The sequence below is a fragment of the Oncorhynchus masou genome, chromosome 30, assembly GCF_036934945.1.
Source record: "Oncorhynchus masou masou isolate Uvic2021 chromosome 30, UVic_Omas_1.1, whole genome shotgun sequence".
Classification (NCBI taxonomy): domain Eukaryota; kingdom Metazoa; phylum Chordata; class Actinopteri; order Salmoniformes; family Salmonidae; genus Oncorhynchus; species Oncorhynchus masou.
In genome coordinates, this window is record NC_088241.1 from 48,001,103 (window position 1) to 48,024,037 (window position 22,935).

The window sequence follows — 22,935 nt, forward strand, 5'->3', positions numbered from 1 at the left end:
GGACTTGAGAGTAGGTCACTTAAATACAACCAAGGTCCAATGCAGCTGTTTTTATCTCAATATCCTTCCTGGGTAACAATTAAGTACCTTAATGTAATGGTTTCCAGTTCAAATGAGCAAAAGTAAACAAAAATAGCTTTTTAGCAAAGAGCAATTTTTCAAGCAAGAATTTGGTGAATCCAGGTGAAATGATTTTTAAGCATTGATACAATTGAGACTTGAATTATGTATGTGTGTCCTTTAAAGGGTGAATGGGCAAGACAAAATATTTAAGTGTCATTGAACGTGGTATGGTAGTAGGTGCCAGGTGCAATGGTTTGTAGAACTGCAACGCAGCTGGGTTTTTCACACTCAACAGTTCTTAATGTTTTGTACATTCAGTATATGCTCATCCTTCTTTCTGTTCTCTCTCCATCTGCCTCCAAGTGCCTGGGCCCTGGTCAAAACACAAGACAACTTGCAAGGCCAGATTGAACCATGGACTAGACGCCTCTATCACTCTAAAGTGCCTATAGCTGATTTACAGCAATCGGCCTTAGCCTGATGAATGTCACTTAGGGCATTAAATGCTGTCTAAATTCTGTTTTATGGTGACTCCTATCCTCAGAGAGGGGTCAACCTCTGGTTTCAAAGGTTGCTTGAATTTAGAACCTATCAGAGGGTGAACATTTGCTGTTATTGGCAGAGAGGTTTGGAACTCTCTTTTTTATTGGCCTTAACTCATTTACTGCATAGTTATGTCACCGTAATTTCAAGCCGTAATTTCAAACAGCTTTTACACTAAAAGGGCATTATCATCATTTTCACAATTTCAAGGTATTATTCTAGCCTCATAGTGTGGAGATATGTAAAACACAGGAAAATCATGTTTTTGACTGCACTCTGCCTTTAAAAGTGACTGTACCAGGATGGAAGCAGAAGGAAATAACTCTGCCCATCTACTTTACCAGTTGAACAGGTTGAGTGTTGAAGCTTGTGAAACCAATTCTGTTCTAGAGGATTACCTGAGAACCTGAAACAGACAAATGGCATACTTTCAAATAGGGTCCCTTTATACACACCACAAAGGTTGAGTGACATAGGAAGATAGGTGTGTGTGTGTGTGTGTGTGTGTGTGTGTGTGTGTGTGTGTGTGTGTGTGTGTGTGTGTGTGTGTGTGTGTGTGTGTGTGTGTGTGTGTGTGTGTGTGTTGCTTGGATGGAGGACAATTTGCAGACTCAACACTTTGATTGGCAATCTGGCTATTTTTCATGGGGCAAATTATTGCACCAATAAAATTTTATGGCAGCCAGCCAAGATTGAAAGAATTTGTTATTTTACAAGCATGTAAGGCTGCAGTGATCCAATCAATAAGAGGCACCAAGATCAGTTTTGTCAATATATGCTTATTATAGGGAACGTAAGTAAATAAATCAGTGTTTGGTTTCTTTTAGTAGCCTACAAATCATCAAACAATGAAATTAAACCTATTACTTACCTAAATATGTATTATAGGCTATGCTCCTCTTTCAGTGTAAATCAGTGAAGTTTGTAGCCACAACAACATCATTAGATATCAAATGTCAAACCAAATGGACAGTAAAATCAGATAACATAGGATAGCTTGTGCCTGGTAAAATCACTAACGTCATTCTCTTCCGTAGAAATGCACTACAGTAGCAGCCTCCAACAATGGGGAGAGGTATGTAGAATCCGCTCCTCTGATTGGCTCGGAAGGCTCCGTCAATGGTCTTGCGAAATTTTTTCCAAACAAAAATGAGGTATTGAAGCGAGAAGTTTTAGTCCGACCAGCCTCTGCGATACTCACAGTCCACACATTTCCACGGATTTAAACTCCTCCTTTGGACTGACTGAACGGGACGCCGAACTACGCTGTTCGTTGTGTGATACAAAGTAACCGAAAGGAATCGTTTTTGCTACTTTGTAGCAGTGGATATTGACTTTGGTTGTAAATCTAAAACAAATATGACTTCATTCAATAAGGGACCAGCCTACGGGTTATCAGCAGAGGTGAAAAGCAAAGTGAGTAAAGAACTAAAAAGTAAATAATTTGTTTGTTTTTTTATAACCACATTTTGGTTTGTAAATTATTGCCGTTATGGATAAACCAACTGAACCAACCAATTGCTGCTGCAGCTGAAATGGGCTACAGAGTTGAACATGTGAGTCGTCCTTGGTTTAATAGTTTGATGCACTGTTATGGCAGATCATCTTTGGTTATGATTAATAGGCTACAAGGGCCATTTTCATATGGGACTATCCCCTACAGAAATTTAGACGGGAAAAAAAAACAAGTTTCACACATTAATTAAACTGTTGTTTTTTTTAACTACCAACTGTTTTTACTTACGTGTTTTCAAAAATAATCACTGGAAGTAGCATGAGTGCAAGCCATCTAAGCCCAATGCATTGTTTGTAGCAGTGGGACGGGGAGGAGTTCGCTAGTGATGGTTCGTTCGAACGTTTTTACCGAATCACGTCTGTGAAAAAGACTTTTTAAAATTATCTCCAGACGACGATTAACTGCAGAAAAGTTATACAAACATTCTCTGAATATTATAATTCCTCACTGCAGGAACAATAGTAAGGTGAGAGACTTTTTCTGGTCCACATTTATGCAGTGCGTTTTTTTTTTCCTTCAGGCCGCCTAATATTTTCGTCATGTAAAGCTGTAGGATATTTGAACTCCCATGTCGAGATCTGACATAGTGCTAGGCAACTTTGTAGGTTTTACATTAGAGATCGGTTATTACTGAACGAATAGCCATTTTGGGAGCCAAATCCACTGCTGTTTTAACTGACCTGAGCCAAATAAGCCAGCTCACTGATAAGACTGACATCATTAGAGTCTGCAGTATAGGGTCAATGGGTAGGCTATGCCCCCACATTTAAATGTGGCAATGGGGGCTACACTGTAACTGTATAGCTGTCTCTGTCAGTCGGAGATGTTATAACAGGTTATTTAGTGTAACTTGAACAACAAATTCAATGAGAGGTGAATTATTGGGTTGGGCCCTGGTTTTCAAAGCCACAATCCTGAAATTGTGTTTCAGCCAAATGGCAGCCCATATAAATGAGAGATGTAACCACCAAATATCTGTTTTTGATGTAAAAGACACCTTTTTTTTGTTTGTGATTTCACATTTTTGAGAAACTTGCGGCAGGGTAGCCTAGTTAGAGGGTTGGACTAGTAACCGGAAGGTTGCAAGTTCAAACCCCCGAGCTGACAAGGTACAAATCTGTTGTTCTGCCCTTGAACAGGCAGTTAACCCACTGTTCCTAGGCCGTCATTGAAAATAAGAATTTGTTCTTAACTGACTTGCCTGGTTAAATAAAGGTAAAATAAAAACAGCAAGTCACTTCCTCAAATCACTTAGCCATGATCTCACTCATAAAAACATGGCAGCATTTGCGCAAAACTGAAAGCACGAACCACCGTTTTTAATTATGGCGAGGAAACTGGAAACATGACCGAAAACAGTGTAGCTATTCCCGCCGCAAGGCAATCAAACACGCAAAGTGTCCGTATAGAGACAAAGTAGAGTCACAATTCAACGGCTCAAATGGAAGACATATGTGGCAGGGTCTACAGTCAATCACAGATTACAAAAAGAAAACCAGCCCTGTTGCGGACATCAACGTCTTGCTCCCAGACAAATTAAACAACTTCTTTGCTCGCTTTGAGGACAATGCTGTGTCATCATGAAGTGCTTTGAGAGACTAGTCAATGATCATATCACCTCCACCCTACCTGATACCCTAGACCCACTCCAATTTGCTTACTGCCCCCAATAGGTCCACAGATGATGCAATAGCCATCACACTGCACACTGTCCTATCCCATCTGGACAAGAGGAATACCTATGTAAGAATGCTGTTCATTGACTACAGCTCAGCATTTAACACCAGAATACCATCCAAACTGGTCATTAAGCTCGAGACCCTGGGTCTCGACCCCGCCCTGTGCAACTGGGTCCTGGACTTTCTGACTGGCCACCCCTAGGTGGTGAGGGTAGGAAACAACATATCTACCCAGCTGATCCTCAACACTGGGGCCCCACAAGGGTGCGTTCTCAGCCCTCTCCTGTACTCCCTGTTCACCCATGACTGTGTGGCCATGCACGCCTCCAACTCAATCATCAAGCTTGCAGACGACACTACAGTGGTAGGCTTGATTACCAACAATGACGAGAATGCCTACAGGGAGGAGGTGAGGGATCTCGGAGTGTGGTGTCAGGAAAATAACCTCACTCAACAAAACAAAGGAGATGATCGTGGACTTCAGTAAACAGAAGAGGGAGCATCCCCTCATCCACATCGACGGGACAGTAGTGGAGAAGGTGGAAAGTTTTATGTTCCTCGGCGTACACATCACGGACCAACTGAAATGGTCCATCCACGCAGACAGCACGGTGAAGAGGGCGCAACAGAGTCTTTTCAAGAGGCTGAATAAATTTGGCTTATAACCAAAAACACAAACTTTTATAGATGCACAATCGAGAGCATCCTGTCGGGCTGTATCACTGCCTGGTACGGCAACTGCTCCGCCTATAACCGTAAGGCTCTCCAGAGGGTAGTGTGGTCTGCACAACGCATCACCAAACTACCTGCCCTCCAGGACACCTACAGCACCCAATGTCACAGGAAGGCCAAAAAGATCATCAAGGACAACAACCACCCGAGCCACTGCGAGTTCACACCGCTATCATCCAGAAGGTGAGGTCAGTACAGGTGCATCAAAGCTGGGACAGAGCGACTGGAAAAACGGCTTCTATCTCAAGGCCATCAGTCTGTTGAACAGCCATCACTAACTGGCTGCTGCCAACTTACAGACTCAAATCTCTGGCCACTTTAATACCTTACTTTAGTCACTTTAAATAACACTACTTTAATGTCTACATATCCTACATGATTCATCTCATATGTATATACCATATTCTATACCATCTACTGCATCTTGCCTATGCCGCACGGCCATCGCTCATCCATATATTTATATGTACATATTCTTATTAATTTCTTTACGTATGTGTGTGTGTATAAGGTATAGATTACTTGTTAAATATTACTGCTCTGTCAGAACTAGAAGCACAAGCATTTCGTTACACATGGTGAGAAGATGTTAATGCGAGTGTATGTGACCAATAAAATAGGTTTTGATGTCCCACTGGTTCAGAACACATTGGCCTAGGCTACCGAGGTTGTCCCCCTGTAGGAAATGACTGAATCATGACATCGTCGATCAGCCTATCCATCGGAAACAGAACATTCAAGACCGAAGGCGCATGTGTAATGTTTATGTGAAACTGTGTCTCGTGTCCAGTTTCTATCTGCCTTGTCTCGGTTTGAATTGATAGCAGTGGTGCCAGATGCCAGCCAATGTTTCTCTCTCTCCTGATAAAAGATAAGCAGGCTGTCATAGCCTGCTGTTGGCCAATGATGTGAAAATCCAGTTAGAGAGGGATGATAATTAATATTTTTCAACAATCCTTGAGGAGAAATTGACCAGGAGTGCAAAAACTTGTGAACAACACAGTGGAATCAAGGCTACTGTATTTAAGTGTGTTGCAGAACGATGAGATCATCAACAAACCCAGTGTTAGAGTAGCCTACACAGTCCATTCATACATTGCCTTGCACTGGCTGGCTTTCAAGTGACAGATTTCTATGTCAACTTTTGGCACACTAAGTCAGGAATTTGTCAAACACTCCAGCAGATTGTGAATTTATCAAGCTCTGATTAAATACACACTGCAGAAACTGGAGGAAACCATACATGCAATGACCCGCATTGTACGGGCCTCTTTGGAAGTCACATGTCAGAGATGCTGAGAATTCCTCAATGATTCCTCTCGATTACCAACATCCCCTAGTCTCACATTGCCACACTTCCTGAACGTGAGAAACTGGAACCTTGAAACCGTCAACGAACAAACCAATCTGAAAGATCTCTAATTCACCGAGCGATGGTTCTCTCTCTCCTATGATTTTTGTCATTTTGAGAGGTCTCTCTCTGCCTGAAGCTGGGATATTACGAGTATAAATTCATTAATTTGTGGTTCCAAGCAGAGTTAAAATCCTGTGGCTCAAACCATCTGTTTCTCATGCCTTAATGAGACCCGACGACCTCATTCCTTAATTAGCACAGCAGTTTCTGTTGTGGTCCATCTGATCCACAAAGTGGTTCAAGACAGGCCACAGTTTTGGGCTACTGCGTCATGTCTCCTAGCTGTACCTACTGCCCCTGGTTACATTTGTACTTTAATTCACATTGTGGTGGTATGAAAAGCTTTTAGTTAAGGTAATCTCTTGAACCTTGACAGGATCAGATGAGCGATACTAGTACAGCCAAACGCTGGCTCAGCCGGGAAAATATTAAAATGATGTTAGCTCTCGTTCTTCTAATGCGTGTGTGCTTTCTGATATTTTCCAGGGTGGCTGCCAACACACATGCTTTATTTGAGGGCTAATTGTGATAAATATCCAGCGCATTCTGAAAGGGGAAATGGAAATCAGCTTAGTTTCCAATGTAAATGCTTGCTAATGTCGAAAGATGACCAGCAACTGTCATTCAACCACACACACACACTTTAAATTCATAATATTTGTTGTCCTTTCCTGCTTGATTATGTCAGAGAAAAAGCTGAAGCTGAATGTTTGGAACAGTCTGTGTGTTCCAAAGTTACTTTCCTCAGCCCATATTGTTTATAAAGTTAAACCACCACTTTACTTATTTGTAATCAAACAAGCCAGCAGTGCTTTCCAAGGGATCACCGCCACTCAGGTTGAAGTGTTGACCAAATGTTTGACTGACTGACTAACTGGTGTTTTTTGGGGGACTGGGACTTCTCAAGTGTTTGTAAAATAGAGCAGGAATTCCCTCTGGAGCCTGGGAGCACATGAACTCACATCTGTCATATCTTTCCTACAGCAGTTGGAGGGTGGTGAACTTAGAGTTTGACTGCTCTTGTTAGAGTAGAGCTTTAGCTGAATCCGGTGCTGCGTGAAAGAGGGAGTCGTATTAATGAGGTCAGAAAACGTTGGGTCACCACCAAGTAGCCTATAGCCCTCCTGAGAATTTCATGTTGTGTTTTTGTTTTCATTTCAGCCCAAAGCTTTCAGAAGTAAAGATTTCCATCCAGAAAAAAACTTAATGTTCAGTTTGTTTCTCACCCAAAGGGTTTCAGTAGTAAATATGATATTTCCTCCAGGGTCTGATAGGAGATCCCATCACATTTATCTGATTTACTCACTAATACATACTTGCTAAAATAGTTGATCGTAGATAGTGGGGCTACAAAGCTTCGCCATTCATGTAGGTCTGACTCTGCCTTGTTTGTTTTTCCCCTCCATTGAAGTCTTTGGGTGGGCGAGTTGTTGGTTCCTCAAGCAAACAGAGCATTTGGTTGTATCTCTCTGCTGAATCTTTGGCAGGAAAGAGATTGCAGACGTGCAGTCTTGGAACCACAAGACACACAACAATGCAAGCTCTGTCCATCTCCTCTGCTCTCCTCTACCTCAATGTGTGTTTTCTCTAGTGGCCCTGGAGCAGGCAGGGAGACCTGGATAGGAGCCCGGGGTTGGCTGAATGAGGCCCATCTCAGGCTTCCCTGTCTTTGAAACAGAACATGAAAATTGAGTCTAGGTAGTCCTTCTCAAAAGTCCAGGTAGTCCCTCCATGTTTTAGTCTGTTCTATGCTTTGGTGCCAAATGAAAATGACCCAGATATGTGGTGGAGGACTGGTTATTGTGGGGTTGTCTTACCCCCCCCCCCCCCCTTTTTTTAAAATAGTGAAACACCGTACCATTACTACCAATGTGGGGGAGCGCTGCAGGGAGAAGTGTTGGGGGATGGAGTGTTCCCCTGCTATTTGCTGACAGGAGACAATTCCCTCCCTGCTATGGTTCAGGCTGGATTTTCTTTTCACAGTGAGACTGATTCCTGAATTCCTTGTTCTGTCGCGTTAACCCCTGAGATGCTGTTTTGGGGTGCACAGAAATTGAGCCCTTTTCCTGAAACCATTGTTCAGCTTTTTTTACTTTCACATTCCCAAGATCGACACTGGGTGTTTCACCAACCTTGACATGTTCAACTTTGATGAAGGCTAATGTTAGCTAGTGCACTTATTTATTTGCGATAACACTATTGTCTGTAACAACATGTTAAAGGCTTAATCTACGATTTGTTGACTCTGTTGGACTTTTTTTGTTATTGTTAGTTGGTTTCTTGCTTAATTAACATCAGAAGCTCTTTCCACATGTCTCAAGTTTGGTTTTTATTAAGGCTCCAAACTATATGTAAACATTTTCTACTTCACTACATATTTTATAGCACGGCCAATCACTTCACATTATGTGGTCTACGGAGCGTTTTCAGAGCTAACGGATAGTGGTTAAATATGAATGAATACCAGCTGGACTGTTTGTTCAATACTTCATCATGTGTGTGATTGAACAAATAGTGAATCAAGTGGGGGTCATTCTGGTCATAGACTCTGTCAAGTTCCCTGTTGGAGATGCCCTCAAATCTTTAAGATATTGTATAAATGGGACCGATAACTTGATTGTAAGGAACTTCATGACTATATAATTCCCTTTCACTATAAATTGTTTCAAAGAGAAACAATACCAGACTGGATGATACACATGTTATTGATTTTAAACAACGATTGCCTCAACAGTGGTGTATCTAGCCTATATTGAATTGATCGTGTTGGACTTCTGGGGCATTTTCTCCCTTTTTTAAACCTTCTTCTCCGTCCATGTTTTCTCGGTTCTGCAACGTCATCAGGAAATGCTTTGGAGTACAGTGTTGGGTTGTAAAAGACGGGCTTGTCTGGGGTTCAATTCCAGTGGGGTTTAGTCCATGTAGCTTTCCAGATTTCTCCTCAGAAGCTTTCCGTTTAACGACTCCAAGACATAAGAGAACTGGGGGGAGTTGGCAGTGTTCCTAGACTAGTACTGCTGTGCTGGGAGAGAGAAGTGAAGAAAGAGAAATCTCTCCCCTCTCTAATCCTCCCTGATTTCTCTGAGGGCTCTGTGTGTTCTTGGGTGATGGTTTGGCTTCCAGCTGCTGTCAGTCAGTGGCACAAAAAGCCTCTGATGAATTTTTGTAAATGACAGTGTGCTGTCAAGCTGTTCAGAAGGGATGGACAAGTTCCTCTATAACCCTTCCACTCCATCCCAGTCCTCTCATTGAGTCATGTTTTGCAACTAGAACCCCACTTTGGTCTTTTTACAAGATGGAGGGACGTTTGAAGATTTGCCTTTGCCTGTTATTATGTGAGAACAGGGCCTCGTTTCTCACTCTCTCTCCCCCTCTCCCTCTCACACACACACACGTACACCGCTTCAGAGAGGGCATGTCTTTCTGGTGACGGCCTTCACATTCCAGCTGACAGGATTTAGTGTGTGTGTGTGGGGGGGGTGGGGGGGTGATAAACTGCAGTTAAATGAAAACAAGCCTTTCTCTGCCGAATAGGGGGGGAAGAAGTTGGCTACAAGTTTATGGGCTTCAAGCTTTCAGTCTCGCATAGTAGTGCTAAAAGGCTGTCATTACCCCAATGGCTTTATTAGCTTTTAAATGCCTGGTTTACATTGCTACATAGCCTACATATAGCATCGCTCAGTATTAACATGGGGTGCTAAAGAGCTAATATCTGCACACTGGGAATAAGCTACAGTTGTAGAGTAAAGGTGAAACAAAGAATGGACTATAATGTAAGGAGAGGAGTGGAATGGAGGCAAGATGCTTTGTCTTCTTCCTCTTCAACTAGATTATAGAGATGAGGTTGTTTGTTTAACTGACTCCCGTGTGAACTGTGCGGCGCACTTGTTAAAAGCCCATGTTTATAGGACATAGGCCAATGTTGAAGTGTTTGTTTACAATGGAATATGAACTAATGGGTGACTGTAGCTGCGAAGCACAGTTAAATATACTCAGTAGTGTGACATTTGTAGAAAGGACCTGGAAAAGTTCCATGGCATTGTGCAATCTAATTGTGGGTAATTGACAGTACAGTACTTAGTCATTTACAGTAGATTACAACACATTCGATGTACCATTTTTAGCAGATCCAGAGAGCCAGCTTGGAAGGTTTCCAAGCCCTTGACTTCTCGTGGTGTGTGTAATGGAGAGAAAGCAGTGGGAGAAGAAGAGGAGCATGCCATTGTAATTGGCTTCACATACACACTTCCTCTTCCTCCGATGGCTACTGTCCATGCCATGATGCCAATAGCATCACTTCCCCTCTGAGCTGTGTCCTGGTGCACATTAGCTACCCAGCATCTTAGTGAGCTGACCCTGGGAGAACGGACTGTCACTAAAACACAAGACCACAATAAATAGATTATTGACATTTATTTTCCTGGCAATAGACCAGGATTAAAGTGCTCTAGAAAAAAACTACATCGGACTACACCAATGGCCTTAAGTGTCTTCGTTTGTGCTAGTGTCTGTCAGTCTCGAAAATAGCTTCTCTTTTAGTTCTCAGTAAACCGTGGTTGCATCATGGGCTCCCTTATGAACAACGTGAATTTCTGTGTATTTCTTTTCTCACACTGGCTTTGAAGCCGACGTGGGAATCTGAAAGCATTTCTGACGTAATGTTGGGACTCACTAGGACGGTTGGCGTCTTTACTGTTTGCTTGGACCCAATAAGGTTCTAACAACAATCTATATTACATGAATCACTTAGCTAAATCACTTAGACTGCTGCGCCACTCAGGAGCCAAAGGCACGGCATCTCAGTGCTAGAGGTGTCACTATAGACCCTAGTTCAATTCCAGGCTGCATCACAACCGGCCGTGATTGGGAGTCCCATAGGGCGGCGCACAATTGGCCCAGCGTTGGTCTGGTTTAGGCCGTCATTGTAAATAAGAATTTGTTCTTTAAACCTCCTTAAAGATCGGAACTTTTTTTTTTTTTCAATTTTCGCCTAAAATGACATATCCAAATCTAACTGCCTATAGCTCAGGACCTGAAGTAAGGATATGAGAAAGGTCACAATGTACTATTCCAGGTTTGGCGCAATTTCGATTTTGGCCACTAGATGGCAGCAGTGTGTGCAAAGACTGATCAAATGAACCATTGCATTTCTATTCGAAATGTTGTATTGAGACTGCCCAAATGTGCCTCATTTGGTTTATTAATAAATGTTCAAGTAAATAACTACCCTCTCCTCAAACACTATAATGGTATTCTTTCACTGTAATAGCTACTGTAAACTGGACAGTGCAGTTAGATTAACAAGAATTTAAGCTTTCAACCCATATCAGAAATATGTCTGTCCTGGGAAATGTTCTTGTTACTTACAACCTCATGCTAATCACATTAGCCTACATTAGCTCAACCATCCCACGTGGGGTGACACCGATCCCGTAGAGGTAACTGACTTACCTTGTTAAATAAAAAAATAAACGTCTGGTTGGCACATCATTTAAAGCCAAACATCTGGGCTTTTATGCTATTCCAGACAGAAGGTCAACATTTGAGCTTTAAGCCCAGTCCCCGCCTGTTGATTTACCCCACAGCTCAGTACTTGCTCTACTGACATGACACCCTATTCTTTTTATAGTGCACTACTTTTCACCAGGGCTCTAATCAAAAGTAGTACACGAAATAGGGAATAGGGTGCCATTTGGGGCACATAGGTAAAAGCCCAGCTTGCTAACAACTTCTTAGTCTTCTCGATGTAAAACTTTTTAACATTTTATTACAATGTCAAAGGACATTATGAAACACGCCATGCCACCCAGTAACTTGAACATAGATGTTCCTCTAGGTTCTGAGAACTTTTACTAACCCACTGTGTGCTTTCACCTTCTCAGATCGCAGGCAAATATGACATGCAAAAGGAGGAGGAGCTTCGGTTCTGGATCGAGGAGGTGACAGCGATGGCCATTGGCGAGAACTTCCAGAAAGGCCTAAAGGATGGAGTCATCCTGGGAGAGTAAGTGTCTGTGTTTACTGCAGGGCTGACGGTGACAGAGGGTTGACATTGCTGTGTGTGTGTGCCCTCCACACTATGCTGTGATCTGCAGCTAATGTTTGCAGAGTGGAGACTGACTAGGATTTTACATATTGAGTAATCAATCACACTCCAGTCTATCCACAGATTGATGTGGTGATTTGAGTTTTGTCTGTTTTCATATTCCAGTTGAATAAACATATTGCAGATATTGTCCTCAGCATATTTCCCCCCCAAGGATTATATATATATTTTTTTTTTCATCGAACTTGAATACTTTAAACTGAATGCGTGTGTAAGATGCATAAACATTTCGCTACACCCGCGATAACATCTGCCAAATGTGTACGTGACAATCAGATTTGATAGACTGACCTTCTCTCTCTCTTAGATTGATAAACAAACTGCAACCTGGCTCGATAAAGAAAATTAACCACTCACAACTGAACTGGCACAAGGTAGGCTAACCTAAACCTCAATGTATGGAGTTGTTTAGAGTACCGTCTTCCGTAATAAAATAAAAAGCACAAAGACAAAAGGGTGGCTGTTTAGCTCATTAATACTGTGTAAGACCAGCAAGCCATATGTCATGCATGGAGGATAAATGGACTCCTTCATTAAGCCTTCAGCTCACTCTCTCTCCTCACTCTGGCTCTCTCACACACACACAACACCTTCTTTATGGTGTTATTACTTCCTGATGTTCTTACTAAAGCCCCCCCCCATCTCTGCTATGCCCATCAGGAGGTTATAATGTCACAGAAAATTCTGATAGAAGTGTAACGTGTAGAAAATATATTATTGTCTTGTCAGAAATAATAGGGAATTGTGCCAGCTCTATTCAATCTATTTCTATCTGTAACCTGTGTTTTGTTCCCCCAGCTGGAGAACCTTGGCAACTTCATCAAAGCCATCCTGGCCTACGGCATGAAGCCCAATGACATCTTCGAGGCCAACGACCTGTTTGAGAACGGCAACATGACCCAAGTCCAGAGCACATTGCTCTCCCTTGCTAGCATAGTGAGTGTGATACCCAGGGGGGTAGAAAGACTTCCTTAATTATAAATAGTATTTAGATTTAAACATACAAGACATGTTATGGTACAGTTAGTATCTGCTGGGAGAAAGACTTGGACACCTACTGTAAAGTGTTACCAAGACATTCTGATAGGGTTCCTTCTCTCCAAGGGACTAGCATCAATATATTTCCACATTCTTATCTTCTTCCACAGGCAAAGACCAAAGGCATGCACACATCGTGTGACATTGGTGTGAAATACGCAGACAAACAGACACGCCATTTTGATGACGATAAGATCAAGGCTGGACAATGCGTCATCGGACTGCAGGTAAGACATGATGATGCTCAAACAGCCACAGGTTGGACTGTTACTGGATGTGACCTATATAATAAAAGGTTGTTTTTTTTGTTCATTATTATACCTTTCAATATTTTGCCAATGGAAATCACCCTGATTTTAATGAATGTTTTGTATGTAGCTTATTTAACTGATTCTTCAATGGCTTGTAATAGCTGTAATAGGGCGGCAGGTAGCCTAGCGGTTAAGAGCGTTGGGCCAGTAACCTGGTTCTAATCCCCAAACGAACTAGGTGAAGTCGCTCTGGATAAGAGTGTCTGCTAAATGACTAAAATGTAAGTGTAATACGTCTATTCAGCTATGTTCCTGTGTGTTTTAGATGGGGACCAACAAGTGTGCGAGCCAGGCTGGTATGACAGCATATGGAACCAGAAGACATCTTTACGACCCAAGGTCCCAGACAGACAAGCCTTATGACCAGACCACCATCAGTCTGCAGATGGGTACCAACAAAGGAGCCAGCCAGGTATAACCAATTATGGATATAAACACTGTGAATGTCTATGGGTAGAACGAACACTGATGCATTTATAGGGGTCTACTTCGATGGAATCTATGTAATTGAAGGAACTAGCTAGCAAGTGCTACTTTCAAGAGGGCCAAGGGAATGTAACGGAGAGCAATGGGATCTAGTGTACAATATGACGGAGACTTCACTTGGCTTTTCCTTGCACATCGCCATAATCACATGGTTGATGATACGTATATTTGTCTTGAAGACAATCAAAGTCAACAACTGTTTTCCTGGAAAGCTCCTAAAGTGTGCCCCCTCTCCTCTCCCCCCCCCAGGCTGGTATGTCCTGCCCGGGAACGCGTCGGGACATCTTCGACAATAAGCAGGTGCATCCAGTGGACAACTCCACCATCTCCCTGCAGATGGGCACCAACAAGGTGGCGTCCCAGAAAGGCATGAGTGCGTACGGGCTGGGACGCCAAGTGTACGACCCCAAGTACTGCGGCTCGCCCACTGAGCCCGTCATACATACCAACGGGAGCCAAGGCACGGGCACCAACTGCTCTGAGATCAGCGACAGTGACTATCAGGCAGAGGAATTCCTCCAGGAGGGAGAGGGGGAGGAGTACCCAGTGGCTTATCAGGAAGAGGACAACTACAGCGACGTGGCCCACTACAACAACATCGACCAGGGAATCGACTATTAGGGCTGTCCGGGGCCATCTGGCACTAGCCTGGTCCCAGATTAGTTTGTGCTGTCTTGCCAATGACCATAGGCGTTGGCAAGACCGCACAAACAGATCTGGGACCAGGTTAATCCGGCGCCACCTTAACACCACCACGACCGCTAGACGGAGCAGTATTAAACCAGTGTATTTTATTGATGACAAACAGAGCAAGTCTTTTGCTATCCTCGCTAATCTTTAACATTTTTTTTATTGAAGCACAAGAGTTAAATATTGTCGAGTGCGTTCCTTCTCCACCTCCTCCCCAACTCTCCTTCCATTTGAGCAGTAGTGTTCATGCCGACGTCGTTAAAGCATAAAGTGCTGAGATACAGTTTTGGAGATGCTATATTATTATACTATTACATTATGAAGTATGGGACACTGTGAAGTAAAGATTAATTTGTAGCATTTGCAACCATTCTACTTTAAAAAAAATGTTTTATTCCTTAGACTTCTTTTACTGATCATATCATCCCTTTAAAGGAATTATTTCACCGACTGCTTTGCTTTCTGCCAATCTAAAAGGACCAATTATTACCTTTTTACATCAATACAATTGAGTGAGCCTCAGAGTAACCAGTGGCCATCTCGTCTGTTTTAAATTTTTTGGTATGTTTCAAAAAAATCACTTGCACCATTTATTTTCCTAAAATCGCACAGAGTAATTTCTAATGGCTATTCCATTAGACCAGATGCATACAGTAGGGCTAGTCTTACTGTGCCATGTCTCATGTTCTTATAGCCACCCTCCATTCCCACTGTATTTATTGTCATGTCTCTCATTATAAACTAGTGTGGTGTCTGAAAAGGCACCCCATTCCCTATATAGTGCACTACTTTTAGCCAGGGCTCTGGTCTAAAGTAGTGCACTATATAGGGTTCTATTTCAGACGCAGCCTGTCCTGTTATGTAATTATTTTTTTTAAAGCAAAAATGTATGTTCCAAATAAAGCCTATTCCTTGGTTCTCCAAGCTTTCATAGTCCATTGTCAACTTTATTTGCACTGTCTTCCAATCTTTTATCAAATGTCCTCTATATAAATCGGTAATGTAATTGAACCAGAATTAAATGACATGCCTGAAGCAGGAAGTATTTTTCCACATTGTGATTCTGATTGGCATTTGCCCTTTAATACTAACTGGCTTGCAGGACTTTTGATTTCATTAGGAGGGCATGCTAGTCTTGTACATTTTATGATGACGAATTGGAACATCACTGAGCTTTGGTTGTATATTAAAACTATTCATATTGACCTAAAATTACTCTCAATATTCTGTTTTATGAGGCTTTAGCCACAGTGGATGTCTCTGAGACGGTTTTTGGAAACCAGCCCTCTGCCTGAATCGACGTCCCACAGTGCAGACTGTTGTAACTGCTCTGAGTGAAAAAACAGTTTGTCTCAAAAGTGAAACAAAAATAAGTCTGCAAAATAGGATTTGTCCGGGCTAATAGTGTTCTAGTCAAAAGTATTGCACTATGTAGGGAATAGGATTCCATTACTGACACTCCCACTGGCTGAAGAGAAACTTGCCTGATGTGTCCCTCCATATATTAATTACTGACCATTTTTAGTCATATACTGTTGAAAATGAATCATTAAAATGTTAACTGCAGTCTGTGTGGCCTAAATAAATAACTGCATTTATGCTGCTTCTCAGAAATTGTTTTTCAATTGTGACAGTAAAGTAGAGCTTGATTAACTGTTCCAATGGCTTGGCCAGAGATCCAACCCAATAAACAACCATGACAGAGGACAAGCAGCTCAGCCAGCATCCACAGACATTTGGAAACTGAATTTAATTAAGTTAAGCTTTGCTGCTCTCTCTTTTTGTCCCACTCCTGAATGGAATAAGCAGAAGAAAGGCTGAACTGAAAGCAATGTGATGAGTGTGTTTTGAGAACTAGCATTCCTGTGTTCTGGGAAAGGGATGGTTGAGTGAGTCAGTTCTGAGGGTGGCTGTCTGTGTTATGGACATGGTGTGTGTGTGTGTGGAGCGTTAGTGTTGGACATGGTGTGTGTGTGTGTGGAGCGTTAGTGTTGGACATGGTGTGTGTGGAGCGTTAGTGTTGGACATGGTGTGTGTGGAGCGTTAGTGTTGGACATGGTGTGTGTGTGTGTGTGTGGAGCGTTAGTGTTGGACATGGTGTGTGTGTGTGTGTGTGGAGCGTTAGTGTTGGACATGGTGTGTGTGTGTGTGTGGAGCGTTAGTGTTGGACATGGTGTGTGTGGAGCGTTAGTGTTGGACATGGTGTGTGTGGAGCGTTAGTGTTGGACATGGTGTGTGTGGAGCGTTAGGGTTGGACATGGTGTGTGTGTGTGTGGAGCGTTAGTGTTGGACATGGTGTGTGTGTGTGTGTGGAGCGTTAGTGTTGGACATGGTGTGTGTGTGTGTGGAGCGTTAGTGTTGGACATGGTGTGTGTGTGTGTGGAGCGTTAGTGTTGGACATGGTGTGTGTGGAGCGTTAGTGTTGGACATGGTGTGTGTGGAGCGTTAGTGTTGGACATGGTGTGTGTGTGTGTGTGTGGAGCGTTAGTGTTGGACATGGTGTGTGTGTGTGTGTGTGGAGCGTTAGTGTTGGACATGGTGTGTGTGTGTGTGTGGAGCGTTAGTGTTGGACATGGTGTGTGTGGAGCGTTAGTGTTGGACATGGTGTGTGTGGAGCGTTAGTGTTGGACATGGTGTGTGTGGAGCGTTAGGGTTGGACATGGTGTGTGTGTGTGTGGAGCGTTAGTGTTGGACATGGTGTGTGTGTGTGTGTGGAGCGTTAGTGTTGGACATGGTGTGTGTGGAGCGTTAGTGTTGGACATGGTGTGTGTGGAGCGTTAGTGTTGCACATGGTGTGTGTGTGTGTGGAACGTTAGTGTTGGACATGGTGTGTGTGGAGCGTTAGTGTTGGACATGGTGTGTGTGTGTGTGGAGCGTTAGTTTTGGACATGGTGTGTGTGTGTGTGTGTGTGTGGAGCGTTAGTGTTGGACATGGTGTGTGTGTCTGTGTGGAGCGTTAGTGTTGGACATGGTGTGTGTGTGTGTGTGTGTGTGTGTGGAGTGTTAGTGTTGGATATGGTGTGTGTGTGTGTGTGGAGCATTAGTGTTGGACATGGTGTGTGTGTGTGGAGCGTTAGTGTTGGACATGGTGTGTGTGTGTGTGGAGCGTTAGTGTTGGACATGGTGTGTGTGGAGTGTTAGTGTTGGACATGGTGTGTGTGGAGCGTTAGTGTTGCACATGGTGTGTGTGTGTGTGGAACGTTAGTGTTGGACATGGTGTGTGTGGAGCGTTAGTGTTGGACATGGTGTGTGTGTGTGTGGAGCGTTAGTTTTGGACATGGTGTGTGTGTGTGTGTGTGTGTGGAGCGTTAGTGTTGGACATGGTGTGTGTGTGTGTGTGTGGAGCGTTAGTGTTGGACATGGTGTGTGTGGAGCGTTAGTGTTGGACATGGTGTGTGTGTGTGTGGAGTGTTAGTGTTGGACATGGTGTGTGTGTGTGTGTGGAGCGTTAGTGTTGGACATGGTGTGTGTGGAGCGTTAGTGTTGGACATGGTGTGTGTGGAGCGTTAGTGTTGGACATGGTGTGTGTGGAGCGTTAGTGTTGGACATGGTGTGTGTGTGTGTGGAGCGTTAGTGTTGCACATGGTGTGTGTGTGTGGAACGTTAGTGTTGGACATGGTGTGTGTGGAGCGTTAGTGTTGGACATGGTGTGTGTGTGTGTGTGAAGCGTTAGTGTTGGACATGGTCTGCAAAAAGGCGATGTATGGTAATTCACTCAAGGCCTCAATCTGGATGGAATGTTAAGAGCTGCAGCATATGGTTTACCGGCTTTGTAAAGGCAGACCTAACATATTGTGTTACACGCCACACCATTAACTTTTAGTGGGAATGCATGTACAAAGTATTTCTCCTTTGGTGAGTCCACAATTATACATTAAGTACATCGCTCAAGGTCTTATAATTCTTGAAATCCACTTGTTTGCTTTCCATTGTCAAATTCACACTATCACAGTTTATGAATCATGCCTACTTATACACTGCGTCAACAGCGTCATAGTTATTGGTAGCTGACCTCTTGTGTGTCCAGCCATGTGAAGAGCTAGTCAAACAGACTGTGTGTCCATACTGGGCTTCGTAACACCAAGGACGGTGACATGCCAACTCAACCAATGGGCTTCATGAGAAAACTCTGGCATTCATTCAAGAGCTGTCTCCTTTTTTAGCCCCAGTCAGTTCACTGCTTGGGAATAATCAGTGCTTTGTGTGTGAGCTTTGGAATCCAGGACGAAAATGCAAGACTCAATTTTAGAGAAGGCTGTCCAAATAAGGTGGTTACCGCAGCAACCGCAGTAGGAAGGCCTTTAAAGGCAAGGCAGAACTCGAAACGACCAGTCCTGCAGCATGGCGGGAGGCAAACACAAACCGTGTTGGTACCTATCCCCCCCCCACATACACACACACACACACACACACACACAAACACACACACTGCTCAGGGCCAAAAACATGTCAGGAAGCCCGTGTACTGAAGGTCTTTGATAAACGATGTGTGGTAACCATTACCCACGGACTGTTACTGTTTATGAGACTACTTTTCGGTCTTGGTTCATTTCCATATTTGCGGTGTCTTTTGGTCAGTTACAGTAACTTGAGAAAGTTCACCAATGATTTTAATAGGTAACAGAGAAGGTACAGTGGTGTGTATTCACATTGCAGCTGAGGAAATCTAGCATTGTGGCTGACATTGAAGCCTCATCGTTTCTCAATGCCCAGAGATCTTCCAACCAGTCAACACATCTATGAGAGGACCAGGCTTCAGACGGAGGGTCTGTGGTTTGAAACAGCTTTTAGCTTCATCTCAGGTTATCAACCTTGCATATTTTGAAAAATATTTTGGTAATAATACCACCATGCATATTTCTATTGATTTCATATTACTCGAGTGGCCTGGTTTTGCAGTGTAACGTGATAGAGCCGCGCAGGGAATTAATGACACATGATGGATGGTTGGTTGCCTCCAAAGACAATAGAAAAGAAGGAGACTGTGGGCTAGCGTCTCTCCGAGGTCTGGACTTTATTAGCTGAGAGCTCCAGCTAGCTGCTCCTCGGGCTGTAACTCAACGAATCTCGCCTGGGATGGGGGGGAACAGGGGATGAGGGGAACAGGGGTTAGGGGGAGGATATATCAGGCTCCTGACAGATACATGGACACTAGGGGGATGTGTGTGTGTGTGTGTGCGTGTGCGTGTGTGTAGGGCCATTTTCTGCAGCTGACGGGCTGGTGATCATCATGAGATACAGTCACTACTGGTGAGACTTGGGCCCTGATCCAAGACTAGTGGGAGTCCCTTTGCGGGAGCCAGGAGCCCTTTACTAGCCCAGTGAACCTGAACCTGTAAGATTACATTTTAAAAAGAGGAATTGCTGTACCTGACATAGAAACATATTTTAATTGCTTGACTGCCTGTCAAATAAACTGCACAATGAACCTAAAATGAATGTGTCTACTGTATTCAAGGGATACCTTTGAATGACTGCATGTCAAACAATGTACAAAGTGCACACAAAAGCTTTCACTGCTGTCATTGGTTGTGAACTACACAGATCTAACAATATACAAAGGTTGAGTTGGGTCTTGGAGTGAGTATGATGAGGCCCTATCCTCCCTCACATGCCAGTAGATGGCTGTTAGCAAAACGTTTGCATTGCTCAGACTCAGATAATGTGGACAAGTACAAAGTCAACCACCATTGCACCATAACCTGTACTAAAAGGTTCTCGGGATCTTTTTCTCATGGTCACATCCAAGACACAGTACATTCTGCTGCAATGTTAGCATCTGGTTGGAAAGACCAAAGCTTTGCTTCGCCATCAACATACGAATGTTGTACTAAATTCTCCCACTTTTTTCCTTACAATCTCTAATGAAGGAGTAGAGCATCTATAATGCTTCTCAGTTGCCTAGCGTGCTAAGGATTAGCCTCGCGTGTGAAGCCCAATTTGTGTCTTCATTTGGGAAGAGAGGTGCACTAACTCAGCCCTCTGTGGCTGGTGCTAATCTAAACCAGCTCGGTGCTGGATGAGAGTCATACGCCATTATCTGTAAATTACTTGTTTCTCAGTCTAGCAATTAGACCTAATTTCCTTGCATGTTGACATTGGGTGAGACAATACAACATTAACCATGGGGGAACAGAGGGAATCTGGTATCTCTATAGTCCAAACACCACGCTGTGAGTTAGTGACAGCAACATGGGCGAACAATGGAGTCAGTATTTCTCCCAGTGAGATGTTGAATACCTCAGATTCAATTTGAGGAAATACAATTAGAAGGCATCCTCTGTTTTACTGTCAATTAGTGAGAGGGCCAGAAGCAAATCCTACTTCTGACATATAAAACTCAACAGTGGGACTAGAGTGTAAAGAGTACCAGGCAGAGACTATTTCAGTCTCGATCCTATCTCACCACACAAACATGACTAACGTTTCTGCTTTTGTAACATAAACTGTACTTTGGTAGAATTCCTTTTGTTGGTTGAAAGCTAATAACTACACAACCAAAGCCTGAAACAAGCATTCCAGACCTCGAAGACTATTATGTACTCAGTGACTAAGATACCGTAGAATAGTATTGAGTACAGTTTATACATATGAGATGAGTAAGTCAAGATACGGAGACATTATTAAAGTGGCTGGTGTTTCATTTCCTTGAAGTGGCCAGTGATCCCTAATCTATGTGTCATGTTGGTATGAGGTATTCGGGAGACAGGCGCAGGAATGCGTAATATGATTTTTTATTATACCCAAATTACAGCGTGCCGTGTAAAGGCACAGGGACGAAGACCAAACAAACACTATACAAAACAGAGGGTTGAAACCCAAACAAAAGAGTGAGGAGTACCTCGAATAAATACACGTGCACATTGATTAACACAGGCGACGAGACCCGTAATTATCTGCTCAATCCACAATGGCACGAAAGCCAAAACACACAGCACAGGTTCTCAAATGAACCAACGGACATTGTAACAGTAATCGACAGGACAATGGTAAACCAAGGACACACTTATACAATTAATAATCACTGGGAATAGGGTCCAGGTGTGCGGAGTATACCGTGTCACTATGTCTATAAGCAGCTAGCTGCCTTTGATGTGCTGGAGATGGCTGTTTAAAAGTCAGTGGTGTAGTATAGAATATAATACAGTATATACAAATTAAATGGGTGATGTAATATGTAAACACAATTTAAAAGTGACTAAGATACCGTAGAATAGTGTGGAGTGCAGTTTATATATATGTAATGCTAGATACTGAAACATTATTAAATGTCATAATCTATGTCTATAGACAGCTGCCTCTGATGTGCTAGTGATGGCTGTTTATCAGTCTGATGGCCTTGATATAGAAGCTGTTTTTCAGTCTTTCTGTCCCAGAATTGATGCACCTGTACTGACCTCGCCTTCTGGATGATAGCGGGGTGGACAGGCAGTGACTCGGGTGTTTGATGTCCTTGATGATCTTTTTGGCCTTCGTATGACATCGAGTGCTATAGGTGTCCAGGAGGGCGGGAAGTTACTGAGTCACTTTAATTGTGTGTAAATATTGCTCACCCATCTCATATGTATATACTGTATTCTATACTATGCCACTGTATCTTAGTTCAATGCCACTCTGACATATATGTAAACTCAGCAACAACAAAAACATTTTTTTTTCAGGACCCTGTCTTTCAAAGATAATTCATAAAAATCCAATGTTCATTGTAAAGGGTTTAAACACTGTTTCCCATGCTTTTTAAATTAACCTTAAACAATTACTGAACATGCAGCTGTGGGACGATCGTTAAGACACTAACAGCTTACAGATGGTAGGCAATTAAGGTCACAGTTATGAAAACTTAGGACACTAAAGAGGCCTTTCTACTGACTCTGAAAAACATCAAAAGAAAGATGCCCAGGGTCCCTGCTCATCTGCGTGAACGTGCATTAAGCATGCTGCAAGGAGGCATGAGGACTGCAGATGTGGCCAGGGCAATAAATTGCAATGTCCATACTGTGACACGCCTAAGACAGCGCTACAGGGAGACAGGACAGACAGCTGATTGTTCTCTCAGTGGCAGACCACATGTAACAACACCTGCACAGGATCGGTACATCCGAACATCACACTTGCGGAACAGGTACAGGATGGCAACAACAACTGCCAGAGTTACACCAGGAACGCACAATCCCTCCATCAGTGCTCAGACTGTCCGCAATAGTCTAAGAAAAGCTGGACAGAGGGATTGTAGGCCTGCTGTGAGGCAGGTCCTCACCAGACATCACCGGCAATAACGTCACCTATGGGCACAAACCCACCGTCACTGGACCAGACAGGACTGGCAAAAAGTGCTCTTCACTGACGAGTTGCGGTTT

At 43.2% G+C, this 22,935-nt stretch overlaps 2 protein-coding genes across 4 annotated transcripts in view; one reads left to right on the forward strand and one right to left on the reverse strand.

Annotated features, from left to right (window-relative positions):
* tlcd4a (TLC domain containing 4a) overlaps positions 1 to 22,935 on the reverse strand; it is a 127,302-nt gene that overhangs the window by 41,756 nt on the left and 62,611 nt on the right. The gene's annotated exons all lie outside the window — the stretch shown is intronic.
* Positions 1,784 to 15,502, forward strand: LOC135522685 (calponin-3-like). Of its 3 annotated transcripts, none has more exons than XM_064949186.1 (7): positions 1,784 to 2,022; positions 11,830 to 11,951; positions 12,361 to 12,427; positions 12,852 to 12,989; positions 13,202 to 13,318; positions 13,668 to 13,814; positions 14,138 to 15,502. In XM_064949186.1, the coding sequence occupies exons 1-7, from the start codon at positions 1,966 to 1,968 to the stop codon at positions 14,507 to 14,509; spliced, it is 1,020 nt and encodes a 339-aa protein (XP_064805258.1). In that variant the 5' UTR covers positions 1,784 to 1,965; the 3' UTR covers positions 14,510 to 15,502. The 3 variants fall into 3 exon arrangements, with proteins under 3 accessions (XP_064805258.1, XP_064805260.1, XP_064805259.1); XM_064949188.1 differs by having other exon boundaries at positions 1,955 to 2,041; XM_064949187.1 differs by lacking the exon at positions 1,784 to 2,022 and adding an exon at positions 2,059 to 2,162.

Excerpts from the sequence above, each read along its gene's own strand:
- LOC135522685 (XM_064949186.1), top strand. The coding sequence starts at position 1,966 with ATGACTTCATTCAATAAGGGACCAGCCTACGGGTTATCAGCAGAGGTG. Across the intron at positions 12,990-13,201 it reads TGCTCTCCCTTGCTAGCATA|GCAAAGACCAAAGGCATGCA; the intron begins GTGAGTGTGATA and ends CTTCTTCCACAG. Across the intron at positions 13,319-13,667 it reads AATGCGTCATCGGACTGCAG|ATGGGGACCAACAAGTGTGC; the intron begins GTAAGACATGAT and ends TGTGTGTTTTAG.